This window comes from Pelobates fuscus, chromosome 3, assembly GCF_036172605.1.
Source record: "Pelobates fuscus isolate aPelFus1 chromosome 3, aPelFus1.pri, whole genome shotgun sequence".
Taxonomy (NCBI): Eukaryota; Metazoa; Chordata; class Amphibia; order Anura; family Pelobatidae; genus Pelobates; species Pelobates fuscus.
The window spans coordinates 369419201-369443654 of record NC_086319.1 but is presented as its reverse complement, the minus strand read 5'-3'; the positions used below and the strand labels follow the sequence as shown (position 1 = coordinate 369443654).

Sequence of the window (24454 nt, the reverse complement as noted above, 5' to 3'; positions counted from 1 at the left end):
TTAGTATATATCCTAAATCAGGGGTGCCCAAAAGGTTGACCCCCATATGGTGTAGAACTTCAACTCCCATGATGCTTTTCATGATAAAATTACTTGGAATAACAAAGCATCATGGAAACTGTAGTTTTAAAACACCTGAGGATCTACCTTTTGAGCACCCTTGTCCTAAATGTTCATACAATAATCTTTCTTTTGGCAGATTCATTATTATAATGAGAACTACGCTGTATGGGAACCACTCATTGAACGTGTGGATGATGGGAATCGTTGTTGGAGTCTAAAACTTGAGGTACTGTACAGAAAAAGACTGGGCTATTAATTTTTCACAAGTTACTCGTGTGAGTATTGTAATCAGAGTTCATGGATGTCTCTCTGTTTTTATGAAGATGAAAAATAATCCAGTCCAAGATAGAAGCTTCCTGCCTGGTGATGATTTCATCCTTCTCCCTGAGCCACAGTCTGCTATCAGTATCTCATCCAGGGACACTATGAACATCACCATCTCCAAGTGCTCCCTGAGCGTCTTCAGCAATCTCGCCAAGGCAAGAGGATGGCTCACAAAAATGTATCTGAAATAACGCTGCAACATTGAGCTTAATTAGTCTAAATTAAAAAAAAAATACATACATTTGTCTAATTATGCAAGACCCATAATTAGACATAACATTTGCCTTTTTTTTGGGTTGCAATTCTATATTCCTATATTACTCGTTGAGCAGCACACACTAGTATATCTTAGAGTACCGTAACTTGTGGTCTGGTTTCTATAAATGCATACAGTTAATCATCGTACAACTGCATGCTTTACATACATCATAGTTTACAATATGTTCGTTCTAGATGTACTGTAATCAATAAATGCTAGGGCATAGTTTTTTTTTTTTTTTTGGTTTCTGCTCTAGAGTAATTGCAGTCGTATTATGTGTATTTTCTCATTAGGCATTCAGTGAAGGAACAGCATCAACGTTTGACTACTCCTTGAAGGATAGGGCTCCAGTAACTGTCAAAAACGCACTAGGTGTCCCCATCATACTGCAGCACGGTGGTAACATGCGAGAGTTTGGGTCCAGTAAGCAGGAGTCCATCCATGAGGTCCCTAAAGGGCAGTCATTTGACCTTGAGTTTTCCTCCACGGAATCACTTCATCGGGGGAAACTCTCAGCTCTGCGACGGCAAGAAAGCAGCCTTTTTACAATTGGCATTGGTAACAATTTTGTTCACTACTTCGAGGAAGTTGTCCATTTATAAAAGAGCAAGTATGTAAAACCACTCTTATGTGTTTTAACAGTACCTCACGGATACACAGAAATGGGAAACATCCCAATCACAAAGCCATCTCGACGTCTGTATAATATACGTAGTCCCACACAAGAGACCTGTGTTTCTGTTCTCGTACAGATTGATGCTACCGAAGGCAACAAAGTTATCTCCGTCAGGTCTCCGCTGCAGGTATTTGTCCACTATTCTGTCTGTATGCTCTGTTTTATGCCTGATGCTTTGTTTATATCAACTTAAAAAAAAAAAAACACTCTTAAATGTATTTGTTCATAATTTGTATTCCCTAATTATTATATATATATATATATATATATATAAATATATTATTTAATATTGCGTGTATAATATTGTTTTGAAAATGTACAGTAAAGTTATTTTTCAGTTATTGAACAGTGGGACTATCAGCACTATAAAAGAAAAACATGCAGAACTCAGGGAAATGTAAACTTACAGAGTGCGTCCGCTGGGTCTATTTTAGAATGCGCTAGCTTCATTTGAAGTGAAAATAAATCTTAACAGGAATGATCACAATCATTTGTATTGGATATCTGCCATGATGCAAGCAGAATGCGAAATATACAGTGTTGTTATTACCATTTAAAGAGCACTAACCTATTCTGCAGTGCTTTACAATGACAGAAACCCCAGTTTAAATTCAAAACTGGGGTTCTAAGGCGATGTTTTTACCACTGATCTAACCATCCAATATTTAAAAACATAGGTGCATTAATTAAAATTGGGGGAAAAATTCAGTTAAAGCTAAGCAACTGCCAACTAGTCCTAACCCTTTGCTCAAAGGTAAATGTATGAATGATTTAAAGATAGAAAGATAAGTGAAAGGTGCCAGAGGAAGCAGAACAAGCAGAGTACAGAGTTAAAGAAGGTGCCAGCTGAAAGTTAATAGCCATGTTAAAAGAACCCTATAGTTTTAGGAATGCTAAACCAAATTATTTGCCAGTGGTAAATAAAGAGTTAAACTTTAGTTTTTGTTTTGTTTTTTTACTTACCTGATTCCAGCACGGAGGTTCCTCGGCGCTGGGTCTGGGGGGGATGGTGGGAACCCGTGAAACTGCATGAAGCGCATCTTAGCACTGCAGTTTAAGCATTGCAATTTCTTTGATGCAGCTGGGATAAGGGGACCGGGACTCTGCACGCAGACCACTTCAATGAAATTACGTGGTCTGGGTGCCTAGAGTGTCCCTTTAATTACAGCTTTTTCTTTAATTCAAAATAGAAAGACGAGCCCTTTTTTGTGTGATGCTGGTTTGAAATGATTACATTGATTCACGCTAATCCGTCATTTCACACGTCATTGGAGTTCACACTGTCATGGTATCCCTTACATACTGGTGTTAGACAATAGATCATACCTATTATACAGCTGGCATTTAGTCATGTATATTTTATTGGGAAATCCGTGACCACTACACAGTGCAGATTGAGCCCTTTACATCCTATGTTCCCAAACAAAACCAACACCTTTTAAATGGACAGTTCAGGGATTGTAGGGTTACAGTGACATGGGTTACTATTTGTATAGGATATACAATTCTTGAAAATACAGACGTAGCAGGTATCCTCTCCCATCAGTTCACATGTAATGTTATATTGCTGGTTTGTTCGCATTTCAGATCAAGAACCATTTCTCTGTCCCATTTGTTGTCTGCAAATATGTGCCAAATGCAAAACTCCTGGAGGCTATTGGTGTATGCCGGCCAGATGAGGAGTTTCACGTACCTCTGAACTCTTACAGGTATAGTTTATTTATCGGATTAAACAAAAATAGCTGGGTCGTTTCAACCATCATGAGTAAGAGGTTTACATATCCGCTCAATGCCACATTGTGCCAGAGATAATCTTGTCCGTAATATAACGTACACACTACTTTGTTTTATATACCCTGATAGATACTCTTAAAACTGGTTTTAGTCTAGTGGTTTACCAACTCTAAAGTGGTTTCAGTTATTTATATTTTACTTAAGTTTTGAAACTTGCAGGTGTCAGCTCTTCTTAAAGCCTTCCGGATCCCTGGAAGGTCAGTTTACAACCTCAACAACCTATATCATGTGGAAGGAAATGCTGCACAGGAGCAGCGAGGTGAGGTGCACCCTACAGTGTCCTGCCGCGGAGGTTAACTTCCTGCCATTGATTGTGAACTGTCAGGCCGTGCCCGATGAAATCAACTTTATTGCCAGCAATGGTGAGAAGGATTGGGATCCAGCGTACATCATTCACCTGTATCCCTCATTGACGCTCCGAAACCTGCTTCCTTACTCTTTCCGATACTTACTTGAGGTAATGCAATGGTTTGTTTTTGCACAACTTGATCATAAATGTAATTTTTAAAATGCTTTTTTTCTTCTTCTAATTTGAGCTTCAAAATGTTACTAATAAACTTTGTATTTAAAGGGACTCTGCAGGCAGAGGATTTTACTCACCTGGTTCCAGCGCCGGGAGCCTCATGAAGCCGCGCCCCCTATTTCATCAAAATGACTAAATAGGTGGGCGCGAGCAGGGAGCAATCAGACGCTTCCATTCATGCTGCCTTTTGAGATCCTGACCGCTCAGCTCACGGTTCTTGCCCGCCCCCTCTCCTCTGATGACCGGCAGGAGAGAGAAAGCGCGCACACAGTGCCTTCTCTCTCCTGCACACGTCAGACGTATTTTAATACGTCTGACGTGTACAAGGCCTTTTTAGGGCCCTACATGATAGGAAGTCCCTCTGGTGGCCATCTGAGTGACGGCCACTGGAGGTATTCCTTTCAATCAATGTAAACACTGTATTTTCTCAGAAAATACTGTGTTTACATTAGATTGCCTGCAGGGAGCTATAGATCTCACCTGGACAACTACATTAGGCTGTAGTTGTTCAGGTGACTATAGTGTCCCTTTAAAAAAAAAAAAAAAAAAAAGCTCTAGCCTAGTGAGATTATTTCAATAGAAATGACATAGGTTCATCCGTTGAAAAGGCTTACCAAGGTCCTCCTAAGGATTATTCTCCCCTAGGGCTTAACCCTGGCAAATCTATACACAAAGAAAAAAGTAAAGCACCTCTAAAGGGACCTAAATATTGGAGAATCCCTAGTCCAAATTTTCGCCATGTCAAAATAGTGAATAATACATCTGTGCTTAAATAATCTAAGTAAGAATAAAAACAAAAAAGCCCTACATAAAAAATACTTTCTATATACCGTATACTCTACCTAGTGGTAACGTAAAGTATTAAAAAGAAGTGCCACCTTAACTCAACCAATGCTATTATTGTGAAAGATAAGTATCCACTAGATAAAACCTAAATGGTAGACTACATCCCGAAACAAAATTCCCATTCCCACAAAACATAAACAAACAAAAAGAAGATAAAAAAAAAAAAAAAAAGCAAAACACCCAACTTGCGTTTCGGCGCTAGATTAATGCGCCTTCATTTGGGGCAATCAGTGATATTTAAGCATCTAATAAAGGACTCTTTCCCAATAATAATAGCATTGGTTGCGTTAAGGTGGCACTTCTGTTTTTATACTTTACCTTACCACTAGGTATATATAGAAAGTTTTTATGTAGGGCTTTAGATTGATAATTTAAGCTCAGATGTATTATTCACTATTTTGACATGGCTTATAATAATTAGACTAGGGATTCTCTCATCTTTAAGTCTGTTTAGAGGGGCTTTACATCTTTATTTTAGTATAATTGTTGTTTATTGAAACTTATTTTTATTTTTAATTCTTTTTTTTTTGTGTGTGCGTAAGTTTGTAACATTCGCATGTGAGGTACCCCAAAGGCAATCCTCCAGCGCTTTGAAACAGTTTCACATAGAGGTACATGGTAGAAGAAGCACATTTTTATAAGCTATAAACATTATGGACTTACGTTGCTTAGGTATTGTCATGATATGACATAAAATTGTTAACAATGGTCATGAGTTGGTTATTGTTGGACGTGGGCTAGGCTAGAATAGGTCAGGTAGCGAATAGCTGTACAATGTTAACAACAAGCCTGCTTTAACATTAATCAAGATTGAGTAACGGTTTTAGAGTAACATTCGGGTCGTGTGTATTTATTACACTTTAGAAGGTTTGAAAACGTTGCACTTCTTGTCTAGTAGGGAACAACAAAAAACAGTATGCTTTAATGCAGCAGAATTAACTTTTAAGGATCAGCAGCTTTGCTGATGGTGTGATAGTTTAGGGACGTGTCTGGTCTGCTTCAGTCCCCCCTCGTGCGTTTATTGAAACTTTTTAAGAAGAAAAATATTTTTTATTTTTTTAATCATGGTTTATTCGAGTGCCTGTGGTTTTTATTTATTTGTGTTTAATTTATTTTTTTATTTACATTTTTTCCTCCAGGGTGCCGCAGAAGCCCCTGAGCTGGCAGAGGGCAGCTCTTGTGATATAATACATTCAAGAATTGATGGCGAGATCATGGAGCTTGTCCTAGTAAAGTACCAGGGCAGGAATTGGAATGGGCATTTTCGTATACGAGACACTGTCCCAGAGTTCTTTGCCGTCTGCTTTACAGCTGACACTTCTGAACTGATGACTGTGGACCTCCATATCCATGTGAAACGAATTGGAAATCGCATGATTATGTCTGTGTTCAGCCCGTATTGGATCATCAATAAGACCTCCCGCATCCTGCAGTACCGGGCAGAGGACATTCACGTCAAACACCCTGCCGACTACAGGGACGTCATACTCTTCTCTTTCAAGAAGAAAAACATCTTCAGCAAGAACAAGGTACTTTAAGCGGTCTGTGCATTTATAGTGTACAAACCGTATATACCCTGCTAGCCATGTAGTTCTAGGTTTTTGTTTAGTTTTTTTACATGGAATAAAAAAAGTCTGGTTAATCCACTCTTTAATTATTTTATAATGTCTGCTGCTGTTGTGTGTTGCCATAAACAACCTAAATTGGATTTGAGGGGGGTGGGTGATTGGCCTAATTCAGCAGAGATAGAGCACCGTCTATTATCATTATTTCCTAGAGAGCAGCAGTGGGAAGGGGAAAATTAACAACTAGAAGAAAGGGATTAGTCAAGATACAATTAGAAAGGGACTATCGTTTTTCCTTCTGCTCCCTTTTTCTCTCTCCTCCTTCCCAGGTGTTATAATGTACTTTAGTCTTATATTTCCCCTCAGACTGGTTTGTCCTATCTTACCAGTTTATGTCCATTTCACCCACTATCTGCTTATACGTTATTCTTTTAAAAAAAATTGAAAGAAAAAAAAAAACGGTCTTCAGAGTCTTTGTCATCAAGCATAGTCTTTATGATAAACAAACAGATTCTGTCCTATGAGCAGTCGCACCTTGTTATATATTTGTTTTCAACTGCAGATCCAGCTATGTATTTCTACAAGCTCTTGGTCAACTGGATTTTCCCTCGATACTGTTGGAAGTTATGGCTGTGTGAAATGTCCTGCTGGTAAAATACAATACCTGGTGAGTTCTGACTAATGTATGATGCTTTATAACTAGTACTAGTGAAGAAAGGAATTTCTGTACCCAAATCTGATCCAGTTGTGCGTTTAGATTTGGATACATTGTCTTTCCTAACCTTTAGACTACAGGTATGTCATTTGGTATTTTCCATGTTATAGTCAGCATGTTTGGTTTGAAAAGAAAATCTATTTAACTGCAGAAGTAACAGCTGAGTTGTGTTTATCTCTGGAAATAAACTAATTTCTGGAGAGTTTTATTTACATCAGTAGGTAATTCTGGATGTAACTTAATCGATCATTCCTCTAAAAAGTCATGTTTTCATAAAAAGCTGCTGTAATCGAGCTGTTCAGTACTAAAACATGTAGTAGCCAAATATGTCTCACCTTATTGGGTCTTCTCTGTTTCACAGGTTGGTGTAAACATTAAGATGAGCAGTTTTAATCTCAGCCGCATTGTCACCCTAACTCCCTTCTATACTCTTGTAAATAAAACTGACATGGAGCTCGAGGTGGGGGAAGTCACAGCAGATGGGTCCTTGCCAGACTTCAAGTGGTATTATGTCTCTTCCTCCGAGGTATGTCTGAACATCTAACCATACATTTTAGTTAGTAAAAGTAAAACCTACAAGAGTAGACTTGCTGCTTTTCACCAGAGGTCTGTCAAGTTCTACTAAGTAAAAATTTTTGTAAAAGCTGCATATTTGAAACTTGTAATATCTAGCACATACATATAGGACAAAAAATAATGATGTGTACAGATTATCAGAATGTTTTAAAACAGTTATCCACCCTTAATAAATATAAATATAAACCATATGATATACAGTATAAATTTAACTATTCAAGTATGTTTATCATATATAGCCATATTGAAGGGGTAAATAAATTTGGCGATTGCAACTTGCCAAAACATACCACCAGAATGTAAATAAGTTTGAGTGTGGGAGCAAAGCCTGTTTGTCATGAGTGCATTTTCCTGGGTAAAATGCACGTGGCATTACAGACTTCGGTTTCCTGCAAAGAAGGTATGTAATGTACCCAGCATACTCCAGCCCCTTCCTTCACTATGAAAAAATATTGAACTTTTTCTGTAACTTAAAGATCCCCAAAACCAGTGTCCTCAGAGGATAGGATTTATAACAGGTAATGTTTACTGAATGCGTATAGAGAAGGCGAAGTTGCAGCATTGCAGATTTGATCTAGAGGGAGCTACTGCAAATGCTTCCCATAAAAAAAAAAAAAAAATAGAGCAAGAGGCTTTATAAAATTTGGTGGATCTAGCTAGGCAGATAAATAAGTTAAATTAAACGACTTCTTTCATCCAGATACCGAGAGAATAATTTTCATTAATTCCAAACCTATGATGAGGCTGAGAAAATGTATTTTTGCAGAAGGAAATCATTTTATTTTTCCTAGTCTCTCACCCAGCCATACTGTTAAAGAACTCAGAGTATAATCTCTATGTCTTCTTCCATACGGAAATGTGACTGACTTACGACAACCCAGTTGTCTAGATGCAGAACTAAACGGACATCTGCCAGAACAATACGAATCTTTGAAATGACTAGGTGCAAAGGAAAGTCAGATGGTTAAGGAATTGGCAGGGTTTTATGCCCAGCCTGGGCTTGATGGTGAATCTAAGAAATGTTCTGAAATTGTCATCTGTAGGAACATGGATGCAAGCATTTTTTTAAATTGATGGTAACTGGTGTATCTGGCACATGAGCTGTACAGCTTCTTTTTATAACATAGAAACATAGAATGTGATGGCAGATAAGAACCATTCGGCCCATCTAGTCTGCCCAATATTTCAAAATACTTTTAATTAGTCCCTGGCCTTATCTCAAGTCTAGGAGAGCCTTATGCCTATCACACGCATGCTCTACCACTTCAGCTGGAAGGCTATTCCATGCATCCACTAACCTCTCAGTAAAGTAATACTTCCTGAAATTATTTTTAATCCTTTGCCCCTCTAAATTAGTAGTGACGTGTTAAAGGTAGCACAAAGCAAATTGTTAGCTTTGGCAGTAGCTTTTCCTTTCTCAGAATGTGCGGTCTCCTCTATCTGAGCCTGCATTACACTAGTTACCAGTTTTTGTGCCCTAATTTCAAAACCCATGGTGTAGAGCAGACCAAAACGATGGGGGGAGAGAGAGATTTACAAAATGTTTTTTTTTAAATATTTTCTGGTAACTGGTGTGGCTTATTTTATTCCTTTTTTTTTTTCTGTGAAACATTTTTTTAGTGCGTGCCCTTTTGGCCTGAGAATATATCTGGAAAAATGTGCGTCCGAGTGATTGGCTGCGAAGGAATTTCCAAACCATTTTTCTTCAACAAACAAGATAATGGTACCCTACTGAGCCTGGCAAGCATGGTAAGAGATATTACTGGAACTATGCCCTTTTTTCCTTACCTTGCTAAAATGTATCCACAAGCGGTTCACATGCACCATATTTGTACATTACTTTTACCTTGTGGGGAAATATAAGAAATATGCCATCTCTTTTTCACAGAATACAGGACTTATCGTAGATATCAGTATTGCTGATCACTCTATAGTCATCAAATTTTCTGACTACTACGAGGGTGCTGCACCTGCTTTTATCATGAACCATACTCCTCGGGCTAAGTTAACTTACATGCAGAGGTAACTTTGTGCCTACCAAATATATCATTTGAATATTTGTAATATTTGTCTTTATTACTCCATAAGACGCACCTCACCATAAGACGCACCTAGTTTTTAGAGGAAGAAACCCAGAAAAAAAATATTCTGAACAAACTGTCCCATAGTGTTTCTTACTATGGGACAGTTTGTTCAGAATATTTTTTTTATCCCCTGTCCCATAGTGTCCCCCCTCCCATAGTCTTCTCCTCTCTCCCATAGTCTTCTCCCCCCCCCATAGTCTTCTCCTCTCTCCCATAGTCTTCATCCCCCCTCCCCATAGTCTTCATCCACCCCCTCCCCATAGTCTTCATCCACCCCCTCCCCATAGTCTTCATCCCCCCCTCCCCATAGTCTTCATCCCCCCCCTCCCCATAGACTTCATCTCCCCCCCTCCCCATAGTCTTCATCCCCCCCTCCCCATAGTCTTCATCCCCCCCTCCCCATAGTCTTCATCTCCCCCCTCCCCATAGACTTCATCTCCCCCCTCCCCATAGACTTCATCTCCCCCCTCCCCATAGACTTCATCTCCCCCCTCCCCATAGACTTCATCTCCCCCCTCCCCATAGACTTCATCCCCCCCCTCCCCATAGACTTCATCCCCCCCCTCCCCATAGACTTCATCCCCCCCTCCCCATAGACTTCATCCCCCCTCCCCATAGACTTCATCCCCCCCACCCTCCCCATAGACTTCATCCCCCCCACCCTCCCCATAGACTTCATCCCCCCCCCCTCATAGACTTCATCCCCCCCCCCTCATAGACTTCATCCCCCCCTCCCCATAGACTTCATCCCCCCCCCCATAGACTTCATCCCCCCCTCCCCATATTCTTCTCTTCTATCCCATATTCTCCTCTCCCATACTGTCCCCCTCCCCTTGTCCCATAATTACTTACCTGTCTTGTAGCGTTGGCCGGCAGCACAGGGCGCACCGCGGTACTGGAACTTGAATTTTAGGTTCCGGTTTCCGGCGGGACTGAAAGGAAGTGCGCACTCAGCTTGTGCACACTTCCTTTCAGTCCCGCTGGAAACCGGAACCTGAAATTCAAGTTCCAGTACCGCGGTGCGCCCTGTGCTGCCGGCCAACGCTACAAGACAGATAAGTAAAGCTTCATATTCGCTCCATAAGACGCACAGACATTTCCCCTCACTTTTGAGGGGAAAAAAGTGCGTCTTATGGAGCGAAAAATACGGTAAGTAATTTATTTTTGTCTCTCAGTGGTACCGAAAAAGAACATGAAATTGGTCCAGGGCAAGCAAGGCTGTTTGCATGGGAAGATCCAACAGGAATTAAAAAACTGACCTGGAAATATTCTGAAAATACTGGGGAACTTGACCTTCTGAAGGTAGGTTCTGGAGCTAACGATACTTTGCAGCCCTGGTGTTCTCTTGCGCCACTTTTTACATAGCCATTTTTAGGTACTGCTTAATAAAATGTACACTAATTAAACACGTCTGATTAAATGATTAAACAACTTAAACCACTAAATATAAAAATATTAATAATAAAAAATGAAATACATATGCTTTTGGTAGACTAGATTTCTAGTGTGTGTGTGTATATTCTTTTCCTTATGCATTTTCAGTTTGATGAAAGATACTGTGTGTTCTACCCTATACAAGTAGTTCCAAGCTATATCTACCAGCTCTCAGACACAATCCAAAGGAAGCCTCTGTTTTCTAAATGTATTACACTAATGTAGAGTTGATCAAAACCAATCATAGTGATGTTGCCTTGTGATATATTTTTCTAAAGGATGAAAGTGGGCAGTTCGCGCACAATCAGGATGTCCAGATCCACTGGGTGTCATTTCTTGATGGTCGTCAAAGAGTGCTACTCTTTACGGAGGATGTGGCCTTGGTGACAAAAGCACGACAGGCTGAAGAGATGGAGCAACCAGATCAGGAGATTACTGTGTCCATCCACAGCCTGGGTCTCTCTCTCATTAATAATGAGGAAAAGCAAGAAATTTCATATATAGGGATCACCAGGTATTCCCCGTGTTGGTATTACATAACTTGCCACATTTCTAACAAGTGGCAAGTTATGAACTGGTTTTCTACATAAGTCACCGTTAAAGTCTGTAGGCATTTTTGTAGAAAAATCATTTGGAAAGTTTTGTTTTTTTAACAGTTTTGAATTATTGGGAAAGCATAATAAATAGCAGTCTATATTAGATGGCATGTGATCTGCTTATTAAATTAAGATGAAGCAAACTTAGTGTAGGACATTGTTTGGTGATTATTTTTTTCCTCTCAATTGGCTCTTTGATTTTTGGTATAACTTTGTGGAATCTGATTTTACTTAGATCTTTTACTTAGATCTTTAACTTCAGTAACAGGTATTGGCTTTTGTTTTTCCTTTTTCAGATGTACGCCGATATTAAATTGATGCAGTTACACAGTTGTTTGCTTATCTTGAATATCCTCTTGGTTCTCTCAGTTCAGGCATCATATGGGAGATGAAGCCAAAGCTGAAGTGGAAACCTTTCAACCAGAAGCAAATTATGCAACTAGAACAGGCCTACCAAAAGTACCGGACTGCTGAAGATTCACGGTGGACCAAAATAGACAGCAACTTTGAGGTGAGATGTCCATACCTATCTGGCAGAGATGCTTTCAACAGTTTTTTTCATATATGGTCAAGTGGCCAATGCCACATGTGCCACCAGCTGAATTAGTCCAGCGTTGTCAAATCTGCAATGTTCTCATTGATGCAGCATTGACTAAAACCAATGTTGCAAACTTGTCACATTTCACAATCCAGCATTTCCTCAATTCTTTCCCTCATTAGGTCAGTTTCAGCAAGGTCCCAATGGAAATGCGCCTTCCACATAAGTGCAGTATCAGGAGAAACTTTGTGTCTGGTATCCATATAGAATTCAAGCAATCTTCCCACCAAAGAAGTTTACGAGCTCAATTATACTGGTTACAGGTGAGCTATACACAACTGACAGACTTTGCGAGGTCATTAGAAGTTCACCAGCTATGCTGTTACTTTAGAGAGGTTACAAAAACTATTAAGTGCATACACTGTACAAAATATACACTTTGGGGAGAGAAAATCTTATTGTGTATAGAGCCAAAGCTAGTGATAGCTGTAGTATGCTTCATACTATTCTTACTGTTAATAAGTAACTTACTGTTAATAAGTAAAATTTTTTACACCTGCTAATGGTGACAATGTTCTCAGGTGGATAACCAGCTTCCTGGGTCAATGTTTCCTGTTGTTTTCCATCCAGTGGCTCCCCCAAAATCCATTGCTTTGGATTCAGGTAAATATATTCAGAAATTTATTTTTCTCGCTCTTATACATAAACAAATGCCTACAATGTTTCTTTAAAGAATAATGTGCTGTTCCCTAATGATGTTACCCATGAGTCTTTGAATAAATGGCAGTCAGAAGTGCATATGGTGTGAATTGTAACAGTGGGATGTTCTCCTGTTTTAGAACCAAAACCTTTTATTGATGTCAGCATTATCACCAGATTTAACGAATTCAGCAAAGTCATGCAGTTTAAGTAAGTATGCTTTTGGCATGACCATGCTCTTTGGTGTGCTTCCTCGAGCCATTAATCCCTTCTCCCCCTGTGTGTTTGGGACTCTAGATCAAGATATCCAGCTGTCTGTGAGAATAAATCTCAACAAGTGTCTGGTAGTGTTTTATTAGAGTCAAATTTAGATTCCATTACTTTAATACCGCTTTCTATTGGTTTCCGCTTGCTCTATGGGATTAACCTGGATCCTTAGGAAGGTTGAGTTTTTAGTATGTGTTATTAATAATACTATGATCTATAGCTTGGGGGAGGGGGTGATTACATAAAGACATACTATATCATGACACGCTATTTTCACGGGATATGGTCTCCTCCATTTTGGCATCACTTTGTCATATGGCATAGCATTCTGGGAAACAACCTGAAACTTTTTTGTTGTAGCAAATAAAGTTGTCCTCCTGTATATTTTACCCGTGTGGTTTCTGCATAGGTACTTCATGGTTCTGATACAGTGTATGGCCTTGAAGGTCGATCAGGGTTTTCTTGCTTCGATCATCGACCTTTTCACACCAGATACAGATACGGAAGCAGAGAGACAGCGGGTATGTAACCTCACCCTCTTTTTATATATACATCTCTGTTTGAGTGTGCGTGTAATTTAAGCAATACACTAACTTGTGTGATATATTATTTTTTAATTTATTTATTTATTACTGGTATTTATAAAGCGCCAAACATATTCCACAGTGCTGTACAATTGGGAAAAAGACCATACAATAAGAACAGACCGATACAACAGGTAGAGGGCCCTGCCCTTGAGTTTACAATCTAAAGGTAAACTGTGGAGGGGAGACAAAAGGTAACAGAGGAATTTGTACGAAATGGCATAGCAGGCTTCCCCAAACTACGACACTCCAGATGTTGCTGAACTACAACATGATTCTATGAATGAAATAGGCTGAGAATCATGGGAGTTGTAGTTCAGCAACATCTGGAGGGCCGGAGTTTGGGGAAGCCTAGCATAGAGAGTTAATGGTATAACTGCAGCAGCTGATAGCATGTGAAGGTAATAAGGAGGTAATTGGCTCTAGAGCCAAACATCTGTAAGAACATGCTATATAGGTACAAGGAACGAGGGTGGAAGGGTGGGTTGAGCCGAGTAGAATTAAATGGGGCTTCCTGCAGGGGGGGATGTAAAACTGGCCCTAAAGAGTAGAGAAATACAGTTTTTGAATTTATCGCTAGGAGTGGCGAGGGGGAATGGTTGAGCAGACATGCCATTTGTCTGATAAAATTACAATATTTGCCAACCAGAATACTATTATTAATTATTACATGTAGCTGCAAGTACAAAATTATACAGTAGTATACTACAGGTACAAATAGTAACATTGTTATAGTAAATTAATAATGTAGTAACTAAGATGAAGGAAATCCGGTAGTATAGCTTCTGATTCTTCGTCTGTACCTTTAAACTGCAGTCTTCAAATTAAATGGGGCTTCTTGCAAGGGTGGATGTTAAACTGTCCCTTTAAACATTATATATATTCTGTCCAGAAAAAGTCCAGCCATTGTTAATATAACAAAAACTGTTGTGTGACATCGATGTAACCAGTCAGCCACGGAGACTATACTAAAATGTGCATGCATTAACAATGACAAGGATTTTGCAGAGCGTTCTGAACAGTGGAAAAGACGCTGGGAGAGCTGTGTAAGGTCCAAAGGTGCCTTCTTTGAAGAAGACTGAGACGCCATTGTCCTACGTACAATGTTTCTTGTATATTTTTCAATAAATGTCTCTATTGTTCATGTTACATGGCTGGATACTTTCCGGCCATACCTTGTGTGCGAGTGAATATGCTGCCTAGACAGTTTCTAATACACACCCCAAACTGTCTAGGCAGCATATTTACTCCACACTTTGTTTTCGGGAAACCATTCAATAAAGGTTTATTCATAACAATTGTTTATTATCTCCCAAATTACTAAATGTAACAGTTATACTGTGTTGGACATTAACAATAAGGAAGAGCGTGAGTGATTATTTTAAATGTACGATGACAGAACAGGTAAAGAAGCCTTGGGGAAAAAAAACCTCAATGATTTCATATATATTGAGATTCACTTTTCAGTATTTTCTTATTCATTTTTTGGGTTTAGTCTCCTAGGATTATTTTCGATGTATTTGTTTCCTATCCCTGTCTCTACCAAAGCCAGGACAAGTGTAGTATAGACTTAATGCATTTTCAGTAAAAGAACATTTTAACGTAATCTGAATATAAAGAAAAGTATGAATTAAATGGTAATATTGCCTATTGTGCCTTAACTCAACTAGACAAAGAGCATGGAAATTGATTAAAAACCTATCTTTAATTAACCGCAACGTATTTCTTTATTAGACGCAGCTCATTCAGAGAGATCTAGATTCTCTAAACAGAGAGCTAATGGAATCTTCCATGACTGATATTACCACTCTGAGCTTTTTTGAGCATTTCCATATATCTCCATTGAAGGTATGAGTGTGCCGATCCAGTTATATCTGTATTTGTATTGTGTACTTTCAAACTGTAAAATTTTACCTTGGAAAGAAAAGAAAAAAAATGAGTGCTCCCTACCAGAAAAAGATAATGGAAGAAACCTAATCTCAAACCTATAAAAAAAAACATAGCACACCAATACATGCAAAGTATTGTAATTATTTAATTTTATACATTAAATACACTAAACACTTAATATAGAATGTAAAGTGTATGTGTGCATATATATATACACACACACACCATATCTCACAAAAGTGAGTACACCCTTCACATTTTTGTAAATATTTTATTATATCTTTTCATGTGACAACACTGAAGAAATTACACTCTGCTACAATGTAAAGTAGTAAGTGTACAGCCTGTATAACAGGGTAAATTTGCTGTCCCCTCAAAATGACTCAACACACAGCCATTAATGTCCAAACCGTTGGCAACCTTTGTGAGATATTGTGTGTGTGTGTGTGTGTGTGTATCTATCTATCTTATCCAACAAATTGTATACACCATAGGTAAACATCAATAAAGTGCAAACTAATTACCCAATAATTGTTCTATCTTCTGTACTGACCTAGAGCCGGAGACCAAAATACCCCAACGTTTCAGCTGTTGCCTTCTTGTGGGGGATCTCCTAACTTTCTTTACCTTATAAGAGCTGCTCCTGACTGTCGTTTGCAGACATTGTTCATAAAATAGAACATTAATTGGGTGTGCAGGAGATACTCCGGAAGATGGCAACAGCTGAAACATTGGGTTGTTTTGGTCTCAAGCCCTAGATCAGATCGGATTCAGATCTTGAAAAAGACCCATAGGGTCGAAACGTCGATCATCCACATTGATATGATTTATTGGACACATTAAATCACTAGTACTTTAAGAGGACGTCTGAGTGCACCCTTTGTGTTTACTTATTTATGTATGTGTGTGTGTGTATGTATGTGTGTATATATATATATATCATCTCTATAGATATACATGTAACTTGTACACGTAAACCTTTATTTTATTACTATTATTTTACTAAACGTAACATGCTTTTCTGGACTGATTCTCATGAAGGAAATCTTCCGTAAATTACATTTCAGTGGGTGAAAAATTCTGAATCTCGTATAATACAGTTTGCAGTCAAAATGAATACGGTGATCTGTTAGATTCCATGCATTACATACTGTTATTTTTTTTCTTTCTTCTTTTTTTTATTTTTTTTATTCTGTTTCTCTCATGAATATTATGACCTTTGGTTAAGTCAAATTGTCTTTCTAACTCTTATCTGTACTTCTTTTCTAGTTACACCTCAGTCTTTCTTTGGGCGCAGGAGGTGGATCATCTGACAAAGAAGAACTAGAAATAGTCGCCATCAGCTCAGTTAATCTCCTACTGAAAAGCATTGGGGCCACACTCACAGATGTTGATGACCTAATTTTTAAGTGAGTGTGTTTTTGTTTTTAGTCCCCCCCCCCTTTTTCATCTATGATGTTGGGAGCTCTCTCTTGACCTGAAACTGAATGGAATGTTTGAGGGAATATGGGCAATTCTTTGGTACAATAGATGTTTTTATTTTTTTTATTGATCTTAGAGTAGGATTATACAGTGTATCTAAATCTTAAAGAATCATTAATAACGTTCATTTGTTTTCTTCTTTTGTCCAGATTGGCGTGTTTTGAAGTGAAATATCAGTTCTACAAACGGAGCCAGTTGATGTCACTGGTCACCAGACATTACAGTGAACAGGTACATTTATGGTAGATGTAGCTATATAGATTATGAAACTGAGCATGGCCCAGATATATGCTTTAATGGAAGCTCACATACCTTAAAGTGCTTTGATGGCAAGGTTTTTTTTTTTTTTTTTAATTATTCTTTATTTTTGTTGTGCGGGGGGTTACAGACATGTCAACATACGCCACAACAGCGTTTCACAGTTTGTACATAGATTAAACACTGGCGTGAGGATTCGCACATTTTTGTATAATTGGTAAGTTCAACTAAACAATTATTTCGACAGAGTGAGAAGTAGCTAGGAAGGCTAGCATAAAGAGGGTAACATATTTAAGTATAATTATGAAAGTATAAGTAAACGTTGCTTACAGGAAACATCATAGGAGAACACGTCTAGGCTCGCTTTAGGTTTGGCTTTGCTGTAGTGCACTCTGCATGCCCTCTGAACCTAATGTTAAGTGTGGCTGGTCTTTAGGTAGCGTTATACCACATGGAGTAATTTAGTCGGCAATATAGAGACTTATACGATATTGTGGAGCAGCACCTATCAGGGTATCTGTACTTGCCACTACTGCGTGTTGCAGGGTTTATGTTCGGGCGACATTTAAGAAGTAACATTGAGTGCCCATAAACTCATGGTAACTACACAGAGGTCGAAGCAATAGGCATGTTATGTACCCTGTCTGGCAGGCGTTACACAACATGCCCAGGCATAACTGACCGTGCTTAACTATATTCGCCTCTCAAGATATTAGACGTATACGGTAGCATAGTCAAGCTTTCGATAATATATAAGTAGAGTGTTAATTAATATCTAGGCATATAACAAGATTTCTGAATGATCTATATTTAAGCATAGGATGGTTGAATAACAGTGAAACTTTCATGCAATTTGCACATAACGCTTTTCAAGTGGGAAGCATGTCAGTCAAGAGTTTACCACCGCATGACCCCATGTCATTAGACCTGCTTATTTGGAGGGTCGTAACAGGGCAGGCGCTTGAGAGCTGCTGAGTGCGGTGTGAGACATTGGTGGAGTGCCAGGCAGGTGTCAAAGTGGCAGTGTTCAACTTGCGGTTTAGCCGATGCCCCCCGCAGACAGGTCACAGCTTCGAGTGTTCTTGATGGTCTTCTGGGTCGGTCCCTGCTCTGCAGGCTGCCGGTTAAAGCGTTGCGGTCTCCTCGCTAACAGGGGGCTATTGCAGGCAAAGCTGGGATGTTGGTGCGGTGTCTCATGTTGGGAGCCGAGATCTCGGGCAGGCATGGTGATCCTGTCAGTGCCGCAAGTGTCGGCTTAGTTTGTCTCCGGCATCTCTGTCTCCATCATGTTTGGCCTGTGGCCGGATCCCAGATTTTGAAGTGGAGTGCGTGAGGTATAGGGCTGGGTGTTTCTGGGCAGACATCCACCTGTTTCTTGTCCGCCTGACTCGGCAGGTAGTTGATGTTGAGGCAGTTCTCCCCCCGGCACATGTAGCACGTCATCTCCGCCATTTTTAGTGCGGCCTTTGGGCTGATACAGCTGCAGCCTGGGTTGCTGGTGTCTGCACGACCACAGGGGCCATGGGGTGGGGACCGGGATCACCCCCACCGGTCCAGAGGGGGGGGGAAACAGGGCCAGTTCCACCTAGCTTCGCGTGTCTGGCTTGGTCCTGGTAGGCAGAATCGCGGGGCTGCAGGCGTCTACCCCACTCACCGCTCGGGTAGCCCTCATCTTGGGCGACAAGGATCTCCCCTCCAAGGGACTAAAACACCTTGGCAAGCCTCACCTCGGTACCAGGGTGTGATGGCAAGGTTTTACTTGTACCCCTTAAAGTAACACCTGTAATGAAATACATTCTCCAAAGTTTTTTTAAAATCTTTTTTATTATTATTATTATTTTTTTTTTAATACATGCAATATGTTTGCAATATACACAATAAAGTGGTAGAGATATGTGGCCATATACCAGTAGAAACACTCAGGCAATCCAAACGTTTTAAACTGTAGAATGCCCCCATTGTGCTTTTAAAAGTTATTGACTTTTTTATTGTGACCAAGCTTTTTTAGAATGGCAGCAGCACCTGATGGTTCTACCATTAAGAAGCATCACTGTGTGAACACGTCAATCGTGGTTCAGGGACAAGCAATCATTACAATAGGTCATGTTCAGATGAAAATGATTTGAGTGGAAAACAGGAGACCGGTTTCTTTTCATATTGTTATTTTCACAACCCACTGTTTATTTACTGTGTGGCACATTCAATTTTTAACTTGTTTTTGTATTTTTGCAATGCTTAAATACATTACAGACAAGCTTGAGGTGCCCCAACAGCAGTCCTCATGCCAAGCATGCCACATAATAATTAGGGAAGTGAGAGAAACCTGCACATTTTTTGTATAAGAAGTACAATAAGTACAGGCTAAGCAGTATACGTCTAGGTTAACCTTTAAAAAAGAGTCTCTAAGTTAAGCGTAAATATGTTAATAAAAGTAGGATGCAGTTACATATGTGGGAGTCTGTATCCTACAGGCTGATCATGCATGTCTAAACCGTTAATTATAGGTAGCTTGTCTACGGAAAAAAGTATCTAGACCTACTGATAGGCTAGTATTCCTGGTAGAATAAACTATAGGTTAGACTCATGTCGTTTGCTATCTGTTGCTAAAGATCATAACTGGTACAGAATTAAACATATCTAAGATAAGATAACAATTTTAAACACTGACATCAGCCCTTCATGCTACCCCCTATATTACGCATGTATTAAGAGTAGAGTGAGGAAAGCATGAAAAATAAACAATAAATTAGCATATAACTAAAACAGGTCGCTCGGGGAGTAGTGCACTCGGCAAATGGTGTCTGTCATCTTTAATCTAGCCTTTCACGTTCTGTGGGCCTGTCACTCCGGTCATCCGATCCATGGATTTTACTAGATTCCCTGGCTTGGTACTGCTCAAAGGCTAAGTTCAACAGAGTCTGTTGCTGCCACGTGTGAAGTGTTTCTCCGCTCCTTGTCCTGTACGGAGCAAAATGCATATGTATCAGGGCAGAGTTCAGAGATGGCGGCACGTTGGGAGCAATCCAAGTCCTCCCTCCAGCCCCAGGCCGGTGTGAAGACCGGCATTTTCGGTCCACGGACAAGTATCCTCGATGGACAAAGTCCCTCCCAGGATGGGAGTGGCGGGGGGACCCGATGTTCTGCCGCCGTCCATGGTGGTAGTCCCTCCGTTGGTGTGGGCAATGTCTCTGGGTCAAGCCCTTGGTGATCCTCGGCCTGGGTAGGCCATTAGTATGAGATACGGGCTTGTGTGGTACAGCTAGGCCCAATGGATTCTCTTCGCGCTCTCCGGCTCTCACCTCTCCGATCTTCTACCCGAAGTCAGGGCAGTGATTGGCGGTTCTCCAGAGCCTCCCAGAATCTTTGGAAGTGCTCGTCTAGCCGCTGTAGGAATTGCTCCACGGACCTAGGGGCCAGTGCAGGCTGCACACGTGCTCCCTCTCTCGGCCAGGATGCCATTGCCGTCGCCATCTTAAGTCTTTCAGAGCGTGGCTAGGCCCGGTTCAGATTAGGGGGCAAGTGCCGTGTCAGTTGGTCTAGGCAGTCCAGTGGGGACCGGGATGACCCCCCACTGATCCAGCGGGGTGGGGAATAGGAGAGTATCAGGACGAATGAGCTATCAGAGAGCTTGGAAGAGCGGCCACCTCTCCCCATCTCTGATGCAGCAGGCCGCAGCAGTGGACCTCCAACTCCCGGTGAGTAGCCGATTTGGTATAGTCCCAAGCTGTGTCGTTAGAGCCCCCTGAGCTCGGTAGTGCCAGTCAGAAATCTTTTCCTAAAATTTTATAAAAATTACTAAACGGGTTTCAAAACAACCAAGACAAGAAAAAGGCAGTTTTTTATAGCGACACGTTAATATTAGATAATTTTACGTTATCATAGTTCTAAAATGATGCCTTGCTATAATATTGTTGGATAATCTTTTCTACTGATGTAATATTGTTGGATACACTTTTAAAATTGTATATTATGAAAAATATTTTTTTTTATATTTTTATAAATATGATTTAATATATATATTTTTTTAATGGGCTTTAAAAGTTAATCCAATAATATTAAATAATGTAAAAAGCGTATTTAACAATATTAAATCAATGCCCAAGAGTCATGGTGAACAAAGTAAAAGGAGAGGATAGGGCTAGAAAGAGTGCAGATTACACGCTAGGTGCACTTTAAATGTAAAGTCATGCTGTTGCGGCTCATTATGGAGAATTTTTAAAAAGGCCTAATTTAAGAACATTTTCCAACGTTGCCAAATTGCTGGCAACAAATGCAGGAATGTCAGCTGTTTCTTACTTTTGAATGCGTTCTCTATAAATGAGGAGTCCAGAAGACACTGTGTGCAAAAATGTTTGTATTATATTCCCAAATATCCTGGAATGGCATGCTTCATCTTTTGGTAACCCACTCTCTACTTGACGATTAATGTCAAAGTAAAATTTTTCATGTACCTGAATGCAAAGGTTGTTAATGGAATGGTGAGTTAGTTATTGCAGCAGCAATAGCTTTGGTAGGTTCAGATCATTTCACAAATAAAAACAATTAAAGATGATTTCTGTGTATTATGTATTCTGAAACTCTGCATTCTTCTTTTTTAGTTCTTGAAGCAACTGTATGTCCTCGTATTGGGCCTTGATGTCCTGGGCAATCCTTTTGGCTTGATTAGAGGACTTTCCGAAGGTGTAGAAGCGTTCTTCTATGAACCATTCCAGGTATTCCTCATGTTCTTATAGATAATCACGGCCTCAGTCCTACTCTTCCTATAATTTGGACTCTTTATTGTCATTTAATGAGGTCATTGTCCTTCCCATTCTGCGAAATTGATCAAATTTCTCACTTTATTCAGGCAAATCTGCTTGAAAAATCCCAGACAGACTATTTATTGTATTTGTTATTGCATGGTTTCCATGTTAGGATAAAGCCTGGATAGGAATTGTTAATGCCCACAGTATTCTATATGGACATTGTAAAGTTTTGATCTTGCCTGTAAACTCTGTTCTCAAAAACGAATATTCTTTCCTCTGTCAGGGAGCGGTGCAGGGACCTGAAGAGTTTGCCGAGGGCTTTGTTATTGGAGTGAAGAGTCTTCTAGGTCACACAGTGGGTATGTGCCTTAGGTACCTTATGTGTGCAAAGGTGTTCCATCAACGTGTTTCCAAGGTTCCAAAATAATAGATTTTAATGGATAAAAAAAAGTGTAGAGCAAAATTGTGTAAAACAATTTGAGGGGAATAAACAAAAGGCATGAAAAGGGCTCCAAACACACCTATGATGTAGACAAAATAGGTTAAAATAATTCAAGTGGTAAATAGCATTGTGTATAAGAAGGATGAAAGATTGCTATAATTCAGATATCAAAGTAAGTGTTTGGATTGAAGATTAATTTAAATAAGGAGAATATGGGAATTGAGATAATGTTTAATGTACTTATGGGATATGAGATAAACAATTTGATATTTTGGGGTTCAAGGAGTAGTTCAGCACCTCTACATTGCCTCTATTGTTTCTTTTTAAGAACATGTACGATGATATATTCATTTTGAGTGATACACACATTTCTTACCATATTATGGTACATCGTCTCTAGATTTTTAACTGATTCCTTGTTAACAAAATGGGGACAATGTTCTTTTATAGAACTTGCTTTGCAAAACATGTATATTGTTGATGGTGAAACTTGAAGGCAATGCGTGGCTCTGAGCTTGCGTGTTAAAACTACTTTTGTTTCTCCGTATTCTGTATGTGCACAGGCGGAGCAGCTGGTGTTGTCTCTCGAATCACAGGATCTGTGGGGAAAGGTCTGGCTGCCATCACCATGGATAAGGAGTATCAGCAGAAGAGGAGAGAAGAGATGGGCAGGCAGCCGAAGGACTTTGGAGACAGCTTGGCTAAAGGAGGAAAAGGACTGTTACGGGTGAGCATTGGTTAATTAGCCCTTTGGAAAATGTGATACCAGATACTCGTGACTAAGCTTCTCTCTAAAAAAAATAAATAAAAAAATATCATATGCCTGACATTTGGAATCCGACCACCGTAGCAACAGTTAGCGAGAAATACAACTGGTATTATTTACATTTCATCATTTTTACTGGATGTCTCTTCTCGTAATTTGGGGACAGTCTGATAAAAAAGACCTGGCATCAAATTCTACTCCACAATTCATATTATTTGTGCACAATAGACCGCGGGTGGATAAATATCCTCCTAGCACACGATGACTTGTTAGTAGTAGGTTGTTTATCTTGTGTAATTGCCTTGTGACTTTATGCAGGATCTCTGTTTGTGTTTTTTCCAAACCATATCACATTAATAAAATTACTATGTTTTGTTATGTAACCTGCCTATGTTGAAGTCAAAACAACCTGTTCCAAACCGCACATTCACTCCAGATTGACATGTTTACTGCCCAGCGTGGCACCGTTAAAGTGATATACGCAGTGTATATTGTGTACTTTTCTATATGCCTGTAGCTATAATGCTGCCCTCGCATACATAGAAAGAATACAAATCGTTACCAGTCCATAAATGTGCTTCAGTAATTTGGCTGCTCTGACCTGTGTGAGTGTTTTCTCTGGAATAGAGCTTTTTGGTAATTCAAGATTACGGAACTATCTGTATCATTTTAAAAAGGGCTCCACAATGTAATGTATGTAGATGGGGTGGGTCTTAACAAATTATGTGTGTACTCGTGAACAGAGTCTGTCTAACTTGTTATCAATCATATTATATATAATTTCTCTTTACATTACTGCTGATAGCAGGTAAGTACTGACAATGATTCGGCTGCATGGCATTGGGAGGTGCTGATGATATATAAGGGCCAATCATTATTTCTTTATAATGGGCTCCACTAACATGCTCCAATCATTCAAGCAAGAAAGGACTCTCTCAAACAATCTTAGTGATGCATATTAAAGGGACACTCCAACGTTCTCACAGCTACTTGATGTAGTTGTTATGGTGGTAGTAGGCTATAGGGTGGAGTCCCTCCATTTTTATTTATTTTTTTAACTTTTGTTCAAGTCCATTTGCAAGCAGTTAACAAAAATCTGAGCATTACTCTGCACCCAGATTCCAACCCCTCTGCTTGAGACATCAGTATGGTAAAATGTTCGTTCCTCATTATCAATCTGGATACTCAGTATTGGGATAGGTTACTCCAGCCATGCTGGCATTTAGATATTGAACCTTCCACCCAGGACATTGATTAGCCACACCCAGGATGGCATTTTCACAGCAACCGATATGCTAGCAGATAATGAGAAAGTAGCTTCTTTATTA

General features: G+C 39.6%; 1 protein-coding gene across 3 annotated transcripts in view; it reads left to right on the top strand.

Annotated features, from left to right (window-relative positions):
* The window catches only part of VPS13C (vacuolar protein sorting 13 homolog C), a 168624-nt gene that overhangs the window by 124172 nt on the left and 19998 nt on the right, over nucleotides 1-24454 (top strand). For all 3 annotated transcript variants that reach the window (XM_063449388.1, XM_063449387.1, XM_063449389.1), the window contains 24 exons: nucleotides 200-289; nucleotides 387-542; nucleotides 940-1204; nucleotides 1289-1449; nucleotides 2910-3031; nucleotides 3276-3573; nucleotides 5625-6014; nucleotides 6613-6717; nucleotides 7127-7291; nucleotides 8962-9090; nucleotides 9230-9363; nucleotides 10601-10727; nucleotides 11138-11373; nucleotides 11825-11966; nucleotides 12176-12316; nucleotides 12575-12656; nucleotides 12833-12902; nucleotides 13369-13480; nucleotides 15278-15391; nucleotides 16703-16842; nucleotides 17065-17146; nucleotides 21772-21885; nucleotides 22202-22277; nucleotides 22924-23087. In XM_063449388.1, the coding sequence (XP_063305458.1) occupies nucleotides 200-289; nucleotides 387-542; nucleotides 940-1204; nucleotides 1289-1449; nucleotides 2910-3031; nucleotides 3276-3573; nucleotides 5625-6014; nucleotides 6613-6717; nucleotides 7127-7291; nucleotides 8962-9090; nucleotides 9230-9363; nucleotides 10601-10727; nucleotides 11138-11373; nucleotides 11825-11966; nucleotides 12176-12316; nucleotides 12575-12656; nucleotides 12833-12902; nucleotides 13369-13480; nucleotides 15278-15391; nucleotides 16703-16842; nucleotides 17065-17146; nucleotides 21772-21885; nucleotides 22202-22277; nucleotides 22924-23087 (3615 nt within the window). The remainder of the gene's footprint in view (nucleotides 1-199; nucleotides 290-386; nucleotides 543-939; nucleotides 1205-1288; nucleotides 1450-2909; nucleotides 3032-3275; nucleotides 3574-5624; nucleotides 6015-6612; nucleotides 6718-7126; nucleotides 7292-8961; nucleotides 9091-9229; nucleotides 9364-10600; nucleotides 10728-11137; nucleotides 11374-11824; nucleotides 11967-12175; nucleotides 12317-12574; nucleotides 12657-12832; nucleotides 12903-13368; nucleotides 13481-15277; nucleotides 15392-16702; nucleotides 16843-17064; nucleotides 17147-21771; nucleotides 21886-22201; nucleotides 22278-22923; nucleotides 23088-24454) is intronic.